Below are 10301 nucleotides of genomic sequence, written 5' to 3'. Positions count from 1 at the left end.
TACCCCAGCTCTGAGGGCTGTGGTCAGGATCTGTCCTGAGAGGGAACCTGTTGTTCATAGAAACCTGATCTAGCCTGGAGGCCAAGAACAGGGAACCCTGGCAGTTCAGAGACCTGGCACAGGGCTCCAGGGTGAGAGCCCGGGAGGCAGCTGTAGAGAGTAGGGGACTTGTATTGGGAGCCCACAGACCCCGGTGGCAGGAAGCTGGGCTCTGCAGCAGAGGGCATGGGAATGGACCCCATCCTTGTTGCCTGCAGCTGACCTTATCAACTGAGAGGACTCTGCAGTTTGTCAGCACACAGCCTGGGCTGGCAAATGAGTCAGTACTGAGCTTTGAGTGTCCCCCTGTGGGGTCTGAGTTCTCTGTAGCTGCAATGGTCTATCCTGAATCCCAGTCCCAGACTCCACTTTAGCAGGCCCTGAAAGTCGGAAGGCAGGTCCACAGGCCGGCCTCTGCACAATGGCTGCTTGCCCTGCTCTCTACACACCTGGAAGACCCTACCCTCAGCTCTGCTAGAACTTCAGCTTCTCCTGGGTGAAGAAACTGAAGAAGTTCAGGAGGGGGAGGGGTGAGAGGGCGGCCCAGTCTCAGACTGCAAAGCCAAGTGTGGCCAGCAGAGGGCCCTGGTACGCGCTCAGGCAAAGTACCTAGTGATCCCAGCTCTGCTGAAGACTTGGTCCTTGTCAGTACCAGCCTAAATTGCAAGAGAGGAGAGTCTGCACCTCAGGTGACCGCCACACCACCACCTCCCTGCGTACACCCAGCAGTGCCTAAAGACAGAGCAGCCAGAGAGACGGGGCACCGATACTTTGGTGTTCTTTATTTCTTGCCTCTCCTGATCCACCTTTTTGCTATACTTCAGTAATACCTTTATTTTTAAAATTATATCAATTGTTTTAAACCCCTTAGTCTATCCAATATTGTTTATGCATTTGTTTCATCTTTTGTCTTTTCCTCCTTTTTCTTCTTTTCCTTTTTGGTCACATAAATTTTCCCTTTCTTACTTTAGTCTACTTTTAGCAGTAGTATTGTCTGTAGCTCCTTGGTTCTTTATTTTGTTAGGTTTCATAAACCTGTTTTTTTAAGCATGGGCTCAACATATTTCCGAATTACTTTGTTATTCTTTAAACAATAAAAAGAATCAGCTTTTAAAAGGAAAATATACGTTTTTATATTTCATATCCTAAAAGCTTGTATAACTGATAAAATGTTTTATTGAAGTTATTTACACTTAAGGGTCCAGCTGATGTTGGAAAATTGATATACTTTAAGATTCCTTTTTTTAAACAAATACAAATCTGTTAAGGGGAGTGAGCAAGGGTGGCAAGCTTAAAAAAGAAAAGGGGAAAGGGAGGGTTCTCTTACGCCCAGGATTAGAGGCAGTTAACATGGCTGAAGCTTACAGTCCAAAGCCCCCGCGCTGTGCGAGCGCTCAGGTGTTGCAGGCGCAGTCTGGAGGCGTAGCAGGCTCCGCGTCGGCGGCCAGGCTCACGCTGGTGCCTTCTTGGCGCACAGCCTGGTAGGGGTCCAGCTTGGAGACCAGCTTGGCGGAGGCCGAGAAGCCGTTCCACATACAGTCCTGCAGGATGATGTTCTTCACGAAGGTCTCGTCATCCGGGTCGCAGACGAAGCTCTGCTTCACCGCGTCTCCTCCTGGCAGCTCGGGCAGGTCTGCGGTGGCGAAGCTATCACCGTCGTGGTCCCTGGGGGCGAAAGACACCGCGACCGCTTCGCAGGGAGGCGAGTAGAGCCCGGCGTGGCCCGGGGACGGGCGCGGCGTGGGCAGCAGCTCGAATTTCTTCCAGATGTCCTCGCTGGGCGCTGGCGGCTGCGGCGGCTGCTGGTGCACGTCCTCCTCCTCATCGTCGCACATAAAGTACGGCTGCACCGAGTCGTAGTCCAGGTCGCGGTTGCCGTTAGCGAGGCTCACGTGGAGGGGCATGGTCGCGGCGTTGCGTTTGGAGGCGACCCGGAGGGGTGCAGGGCTGCTGCGGAAACCTGGCGCGCTGCGCAGCAGCCCCGAACCACTCCCCTTCCCAGACCCTCACTTCCGACTATCCCGACAGTCCCTTCACCAGGCTGGGTCTCGGGCTGCAGCGCAGGGAAGAGGCGTCAGCTCGTCGCCAGACGCCACGCTCAAAGTATCGCGCCACCTTACGGAGCGGGGCTATAGGCGCTGCATCCTACGTGCACAGGATACATTTTCGTGCACGCACATAACCTATTCTCCGCATACTCTCATTTCCTGCTAGCGTTTACCTCTCCACCTCTCAGTCCTCTTCGTTCGCCCAGTGACTCTTCTACTTTCATGTCATTTGTAACATGTGTGATTTCATGTACCTATGAAATCGAGAACCCACGGATGGAAGAAGCAAAGATCCTTGTCTCTCTGAGACTGACTTAATTCATTTAATATGATACTCTCCAATTCCATCCAGTTCTTGTAAATGACACTCTTTGCTCTCATTTATGACTGACACTTCCACATATGAACCACATCTTTATTGTCCGTTCCTCTGTTGATGGACACCTTTGTTCCAGAACAGCTATTGTGGAAACGTCCGTAATAAACCCGCTTTCAAGGATCTCTGTGGTGGCGTACTTGCTTCAGGTCTTCAAGGGTTTTCTTTTTTTCTTCTTCTTCTTCTTTTTTTCTTTTTTTGGTTTTTCGAGACAGGGTTTCTCTGTGTAGCCCTGGCTGTCTTGGAACTCACTTTGTAGACCAGGCTGGCCTCGAACTCAGAAATCCACCTGCCTCTACCTCCCGAGTGCTGGGATTAAAGGTGTGTGCCACCACGTCCGGCACTTTTTTTTTCCCAAGGGTTTTCTTAAAGCTACACTATTTTTTAAATTTTATTTATATCATTTTAAGTGTATGAATGATTTGCCTGCATATATGTATATGTAAGTGCATCACCTGCATGCCCAGTCCCCATGGAGACCCAAAGAGGATGACTGATCCCCTGGAACTGTTTCAGAACACTGTGAGCCTCTGTGAGTGCTGGGAACTAGGGTCCAGGACCTCTGGACCTCTGCGAGATATCTTAACTACAGAGACCATCTACAGCACCATCCCACACATTTGTAATGAATATATGAGGCTTGCATATATGAATGGTTCCTGCAAATTTTCTAAAATGTAGATACAAATATGTGTGAGCTACACATTAAATTTAGGAATGAATTAAACTTCTAAAATACTTTATGATTAAATATTACATAATGCCAAGCAGTCAACGTAGCTCATACATTGGAAGGCTGAGGCAGGAGGATCACCATGGCTGGGCTACATAGTAAGTTCCAGAATATCCTGGTCTACATAGTGAGAACTTGGCTCAAACAAACAAGAAAATCCATAATGCAGAATTCTTAAAAAAAAATTAGAAGATCTAGCTTATTTTCTCTTTTCTTTCCTTATTTTATATCAAATTTTTAGAAAGGAAAAATAAACCATTTCAAGAACATATATGCTATCTGGTTTCTGGGCAATATCTTCTTATAGATATTTGAGGTCTGTATTAAACTTCTAAGTGAGTGGGGCTGAAAGATAGCTCTCTAGTAGAGAGCCCTGGCTACTCTTCCAGAGGACCTTGGTTCAATCCCCAGCACCCAGGTGTTCTAAAAGACCAACTTTAAAAAATAGTAACTTAATATTTTGTGTTTACTTTTAACTCTTTGGAGTTTTAATTTTTAATTTTTTTTCGAGACAGGGTTTCTCTGTATAGCCCTGGCTGTCCTGGAACTCACTTTGTAGACCAGGCTGGCCTCGAACTCAGAAATCCGCCTGCCTCTGCCTCCCGAGTGCTGGGATTAAAGGCTTGTGCCACCACGCCTGGCTACATTAAATATTTTTAATGATTCATTTATTCTTATTTTATGCACATTGGGGTTTTTTTGTTTGTTGTTTGTTTGTTTGTTTGTTTGTTTTGGGTTTTTTGCATATATATGTCTGTGTGAGCAGGTCCGCGGGAACTAGAGTTACAGACAGTTCCAGGAGTTGCCAAGTAGATGCTAGGAATGAAACCTGGTACCTCTGGAGGAGCAGCTAGTGCTTTTAGCCACTAAGCCACCTCTCTAGCCCAAAGAGTTTTAATTTGTTTGTTTGTTTGTTTCCAAGACAGTCCCACTGTGTAGCTGTGACTGTCCTAGATGTGTAGGGCAGGCTGGCCTAAAACTCATAGAGAACAGTGTGCCTCCCAAGTGCTAGGATTAAAGGCGTGTGCCACCACACCCTAGGATTTTAATTTTTAACAAGGAGTTATTTTTTTTATTAATTTCTTTATTTACATTTCAAATGCTATCCCGAAAGTTCCCCATACCCTCCCCCCCCACCCCTGCTCCCCTACCCACCCACTCCCACTTCTTGGCCCTGGCCTTCCCCTGTGCTGGGTCATATAAAGTTTGCAAGACCAAGAGGCCTCTCCTCCCAATGATGGCCGATTAGGCCATCTTCTGCTACATATGCAGCTAGAGACACCAGCTCAGGAGGTACTGGTTAGTTCATATTGTTGTAACGAGGAGTTATAAAAAAAAATTTGACTGGAACATTTAATGTCTATCTTGAGATGTAGGTTAGGAGCCACCAAAACAGTACATACCGCTAAAACTAAATAGCAACTGTCCTGTGAGAACTGGGAATGTTTTATTCTTTATATGACTGGGTACCAGCAGTGTCGGTCCATGACTGAGTACAAACACAGGCCATGCACAGCCTGGTCATTTGACTCGACCCCCAGGACTTTGTAAAATTGGAAAGAGAGAGAGACTTGCCTCCATAAAGCCCTGCCAGGACCTCCACACCTAGGCCGAGGCTTGTGCAAGCCTGCACAAACACAAGTAGTGTAATAGCAACATTCTTAAGTGCCCTGGGCTCTATCTTGCTATCTGCCCAGCCCCTAACACGTGACCAGACCAACTGCAAAAGGTCAGAGGGGGCAAACAAACCTCGGTAAACCAGAAGGCGCTTGGTTGGTCAGTGAGGCCTTTGAAGTGACTGGGTTCGGAGTTCAAGAAGGAAGAAGTGGCCTCTGCCAGATGGGTCCCTGGAGCTCTCCTTGCAGCAGAAATTAAGTCCAGAAAGGCAAGATGCCTCTTCACTTCCTGTCTTGCAGGAATTTGCTCATGCCTCCTTAGTAGAGTCCTAGCTCCTGAGCTACCATGCCAAATCCAGGGTACCATGCCTGAATCCTCAGTGCTGATGCAGAGAGCAAGAAAGGGGGTGGAGGACTGTCATGTGCTGTGGTGTCATCTCTGCATATTGAGGCTGGACTTAGAAGTCTTCCTCATGTACTGATCACAACAGAGAACAATATCAAGTATTTGAACTTGGGGCAGTTCTGGAGCCCACAGTTAAAGGCCATGCATAGTCTCTGTCTGGAGCAAAAAGAGAACGTGGTATGCAGGATCCAGCTTGGCCCCAGTCCTGCCTCCAAGCGTCCCGGACACCTCGGGCCCCACCTTAGAAACATCCAATTGCTCCGAGCAAGAACTGGGTCCAGATAGGAAAGGAATTCAGAGGGAATGATGAGTCATGTGAGCGTTAGAGTGGAGGCTCACCGAGCTGAAGGACACCAGCCTGAGTCCCAACAATCCCTCACAAAGGTGACAAACGGGACAGCCAACCTCCACTGGGATTTGCACATTGAGTCTGTTATTGATTATATGGGGTAGGGGGTATCTGCTCCCTCACTGTGGCCCACCATGTCCCTGCTGGACAGAGAAAGCCCAAACCCTGATCCTTGGACAAACTGGGAGAGGGCTGGAATGGGGAACAGGGCTGGGGGGTGCAGTAGCTCCTTCTGTCTTTCCCAGAGGGTTGTGGAGGGGCGATGATGAAGAAACTAGCCACTCTTGTTCTAGCCCTGTCACTGAGCTCAGCTCCTCAAAGCAGGGCCTTCCTCCCAGTATTCAAGCAGTTTGTTGGAACAGGGCCCCTGCAGTGACATTCTCTGAATCCCTGATGACTTCTCACCGTCTTGCCTCCCCAGAGCATCTTTGACACTCCTGCCAGGGTCCAACCTGACAGCAAGTAGCTCATCGGGTAGGTCCTAGGAGCTTACATGGCCCTGCAGGAAAGACGGATGCCATGCTCCTTGGGCACTGGTCAGGCAATAGCTCTGCAATGTTTCCCATGTCTCTCTCCCGAAAGAACTCTTAGAGCCCACACAAGGCCCTTCACAGACCAGGCAGAGCCAGAGCACTGCTGAAGAGCTTTATTTGGAGTCAGGGGAGAAGGGAGCAGGTACTGAGGTGGTGGTTGTGGTGAAGCAGTGGGAAGTTTGGTCCAGGAGAGGTGTGGTGAAGGGATGTCCCAGCCTGGTGTTGGAAACAAGCCTGGCTCAGCTGTTGCAGACCTGGTAGCTGCTGTGGTAGGGAGAGAAAGAGATAAGCACCCACCCCTTGTTTTTTTCAGAAGCAGCAGTCAGGGGAGGCATGGACAGGGATGGCACAGGGTGGATTTGGGTCAGAGACCCTCTTTCCCATGTTTCTGTGTGGTCCCTGCTGGGAGCTGGGGCCTGCTCCACTTCCATAAGTAGCCAGGTATCAGCCTCCCTGGGGAAAAGGGAAAGGAAGGGGTAGGTAGAGACTGGGGACTAGGAGAGATCATGACAAGAAGAACAGAATTCCTATACATCATGGGACCTATGCAAAGGGCCATATCCTGAGTGACCACACTTATCTATGTGGATAGGATGAGGACCCTTACCCAAAGCCCAGCCTTCTAGGCTTTTCCACAGTCCTATGAGCAATGGGGGGTGAGGGGCACTTACCCTAGTCACTTTCATCAACACATTCATCTGTAGAAACAAAAAGAAGCCCAGGAGTGAGAAGGGCTCTATAAGAGGACCCCATCACACCTGCAGCTCAGACCCTCCCAGAGCCAAGATCTGAAGCAGAGGCCTGGGGTCCGAGTGAGAGGGGAGGAACCTTGAAGGGACAGACAGTACAGAAGCCAGGGACACAAAGAGACCTGGGGAGACACTGAAGCAGAAGCACAGGAGATTTGGAGGTCATGGGGACACAGGGGGACGCAGGGACAGAATGTCCCTTTTGTGACATTGAGTTATGGGTAGCACTGAGGGCACAGTGGGAATACCACAGAGGCACCCAGGGGACATGGAGAGATATGAAGTAACTCATAAGGGACAACAGGACCAGGCACAGAGAGGACACAGAAGGCACCCACACAGATAAGACGCGGGCTGGAGACAGACCGTCCTAGGGGACAGAGAGAGGCGTGGGCGTTCCTGCTCTTACCTCTGATCTCTGGCACAAACATGTTTTCCAGTCGGAGATCCATGCGCTTTATGAAATTCTTAAATTCTTCCATGGCCTTTGGATTTTCATCAGGGTCTCTCCCTGTGAGGAGGAGGGCAGGTTTGAGGGGCGGTGCTCAGCTCTGCAGAGACCCAGAGACACAAGAGGGAGGTGCAAACCAGGACCGAGGTCAGAGAGGACCCTGGCAGTAGACTTCGCCTGTGGACATCCATAGACACTGACTGGTCCTCAGACCCAAGAAGACCTGCGGGGTTGCCACACAGTCCTATATGAACCCTGAATCTCAAAGCCCAGCCCTTCTCAAAGCTGTCCCTGGCCCTGGAGGGTTCCTATCTACAAGAAAATGTCCCTGCCAAGACGTTCTTTTATGTTTACGTGACTGAGAGCCCAGGGAGTAGCCTTTGCTGGCTCCAGGTGTGGGACCCACTACTGAGCTCTCAGACCTCCAAAGGCCACACAAACCCCATCCCTAAGCAGTTTTCCCCATTTTCCACTTTGGATCTCACACATTTCCTGGGCAGCACCAGTGCCAGGCACATCTCCTGCCCTTCTCACAGCTACCAGAAGCAGAGACCAGGGACGACAAGACATGGGGCCTCCATGGCACCTCACCCATGAGCTTTCCCATCCCGATTGACGTCCCATTGTGCCGGCCTTTGCAGTAGAAAATGTAGTGTTCATCCACCGATGTTTTTTCAATATGAATAACCTTCGTGTCATGAGCTGCAGGTGAACGGAAATAGCTTTAGTGTTTCATAGAGACACTATGGACACCTGAAGACCTTGGAACACTTTGGTGGTCACCCAGCACACCCAGCTAGTCTAGTCCTGGCCTTTCTGTGGCCTTTCATCGTTAGACAGGGGCCATCTCCCACGGAAGCTGCCAAGCCCAGCAGAGGAGTTCATGGAAGGTAGGAACTGAGGTTGCCCCTTAGGGCCAAGCGCCTTCCTTTCTGGCTTTCCTGTCTTTGGATCCTCGTGGGTCAAGAGCTGAGCTGGAGAGGGGAGAAAGAATGACTCGGCTTTTAGGACCCCTAGAACAGGAAGTGACTGATGGCCTGTCCTACGAGTTAGAGCAGGCAGGGACCCATCCACCCCAGGGCTCGCCACTGTAGGAAACATGGAGGCATGGACACTCACAGTCGGTGAATTTGCCAGGCTCTTCTGTTTTCTTCATCACAAATTTAAACTCAAGGCAATGACCCTTCTTCCTGTAAAACACAAGCCCATAAACAGCTGCTCTCAGCAACATAACTGAGGCATGATCCAATCATCAGTCCTGGCCAGGTGACCCATTAAACTTTGTGTCACTCCTGTTCTACTTTTAAGGTACTACCTTGAGACTGTGTCCCCTCAAAGGTAGGAATCTCTTAGTTACCCAAACTCAAATAATGGCTAGCGAGTGAGAGAAAAACTGCAGAGAGTTCCAGTAGGAAACACGTACCAGAATATAATTGTGGCCTCCAAGTCTCCTTCTTCCAAGGCTGTTATTCTCACAGGGAAAACCCTATCGGGTATCTTGTTTCTGGGTAGGCTACCGTTGTGTACCATGGCCTTTGTGTACCAAATCCCAGAGTACTGTAGGAAACAAAACTGTGAGTACACCCAAGCCTTCCCGGGAGTCTACCCCAGGGTTCAGCATATGAGCTAGCTCCTAAGCCCAGGGTGCAACCACTGAGGTGAGCTAACCTCACGTGTTCCAAGACGTGTGGTCAATAGAGAGATACCAGCACTTGGGCTACCCAATCCCATGATGGCAGGGTCTTCCCCCAGCCTACACTGAGTGAATCCTCTGCCCAGGATGTCCTGCTCCAGATGTTCCAGCTCTGAGCCTTCCTTGAACAAGGATCCTCCACCCAAATCCACTTTGTCTTCTAACTAAAGTCTTGGGAGGATCCACGTTTTCAGGAAGACCCCTATCTCCTAACAGAAGGACTCAGGAGTCCTTGATCAGACTGCTGAGATGAAGTATGGAGTCAAACTCAACCATCAAGGAAACGTCCTCCACCAAGCAGGAGGCCAGGCCATCTCCTACCACCACCCATTGTCCCTCCCATCCTCACATCCACCAGGTCATCTGGCGGGGCTTCCTGGGCCTTCAGGACAGCCACCAGCCACAGCAGCAGGATGGGGAGGAGCAGGCTCTTCATCTCCAGTCACTGGGCTCTCACACAAGGCAGGTCACCTGGGCAGCGTGTGCTCTGGCTCCTCACAGGNTGCCCTTTATATCCCCCATGGACAGGGACGTGTGCCCACTTGGCACTAACCATGTCCCTCCTGTCCATCTCTCATGGCCAAACACACATCCATCATGGAGCTGAAGGTTGTTGTTGTTGGGATCTGATGAATATCAACTCAGTGTCACCTGCAGATAAAGAAAGGCACACAATGCTCTGGGAGGTCCGTGCCACCCAAGTGCTGTGCTCACAAAGGACCCTGGGGAATGAATAACTCCGGTGGAGGGGGAGGGCCAGGCTTCCCTTCACACACCTGGCCTGCATCTGCCCATGGCTGCCCTGAGCTATGCTCCCTGAGACCTGGCCTCTGATCTCCTGCTGCTGAGAACTAGGCTGAGGTTCACAACCAGAGACCATCTTCTGGGTCCCAGATGGCTTGGCCCCTGCCTGGGGACTCACCTCATTGTCCCTTCCCTGCATGGATGCCCCACCAGGACTTCCCTGTAAGTGGGGTCACAAAACATCATCAAGGTAGACCCCATGCCACTAGGGGATACCGTGACCCCTGACCCACTTCATCCTGAAATGAGGCCAGCCGTGCTCCCTACAGAGCACTTCTTACTCTCAGATGTCTTGGTCCTTTTTCACAAACTGGCCAAGGCCCATGTACTGAACCACCAGGTAGAGTTCACTTTCTGTACATCTCAAATGTAAGTTGGCTGCATGAAGAATTCCAGCCACATATTAGGGTCATGAGTATGCGTCCCCTAAAGGAATCAGTGAAAGGGTTCATGTCTGTGACTCCAGGGGGTTCATGTCCAACACAGAGACTTGACCTTCTGCTG

At 50.2% G+C, this 10301-nt stretch overlaps 2 protein-coding genes across 2 annotated transcripts; both read right to left on the bottom strand.

Annotated features, from left to right (window-relative positions):
* Positions 1-1152: 1152 nt before the first annotated feature.
* Positions 1153-2083, bottom strand: LOC110319033 (protein B-Myc). Its single transcript, XM_021194432.1, has one exon. The coding sequence runs from the start codon at positions 1941-1943 to the stop codon at positions 1434-1436; it is 510 nt and encodes a 169-aa protein (XP_021050091.1). The 5' UTR covers positions 1944-2083; the 3' UTR covers positions 1153-1433.
* A 4115-nt stretch (positions 2084-6198) lies between these two features.
* Positions 6199-9482, bottom strand: LOC110319527 (odorant-binding protein 2a-like). The gene is made up of 7 exons (XM_021195011.1): positions 9343-9482; positions 8724-8857; positions 8420-8490; positions 7892-8002; positions 7259-7360; positions 6772-6798; positions 6199-6364 (listed from the first exon to the last, which is right to left on the bottom strand). Exons 1-6 carry the CDS (start codon positions 9427-9429, stop codon positions 6773-6775), a joined length of 531 nt encoding a protein of 176 aa, XP_021050670.1. The 5' UTR covers positions 9430-9482; the 3' UTR covers positions 6199-6364; position 6772.
* Positions 9483-10301: the final 819 nt, after the last annotated feature.

The sequence above is a fragment of the Mus pahari genome, chromosome 3, assembly GCF_900095145.1.
Source record: "Mus pahari chromosome 3, PAHARI_EIJ_v1.1, whole genome shotgun sequence".
Lineage (NCBI taxonomy): Eukaryota > Metazoa > Chordata > Mammalia > Rodentia > Muridae > Mus > Mus pahari.
The sequence above is the reverse complement of the archived record's forward strand: the minus strand, read 5'-3'. Positions and strand labels throughout refer to the sequence as shown.

What these genes read in the sequence shown, in the direction of transcription:
- LOC110319527 (XM_021195011.1), bottom strand. Translation starts at nt 9,429, where the DNA reads ATGAAGAGCCTGCTCCTCCCCATCCTGCTGCTGTGGCTGGTGGCTGTC. An exon ending in CGGGATGGGAAAGCTCATGG is followed by an intron (nt 7,361 to 7,891) that starts GTGAGGTGCCAT and finishes TCCTCCTCACAG; the next exon opens with GGAGAGACCCTGATGAAAAT. An exon ending in GTTTGTGCCAGAGATCAGAG is followed by an intron (nt 6,799 to 7,258) that starts GTAAGAGCAGGA and finishes TTGTTTCTACAG; the next exon opens with ATGAATGTGTTGATGAAAGT.
- LOC110319033 (XM_021194432.1), bottom strand. Translation starts at nt 1,943, where the DNA reads ATGCCCCTCCACGTGAGCCTCGCTAACGGCAACCGCGACCTGGACTAC.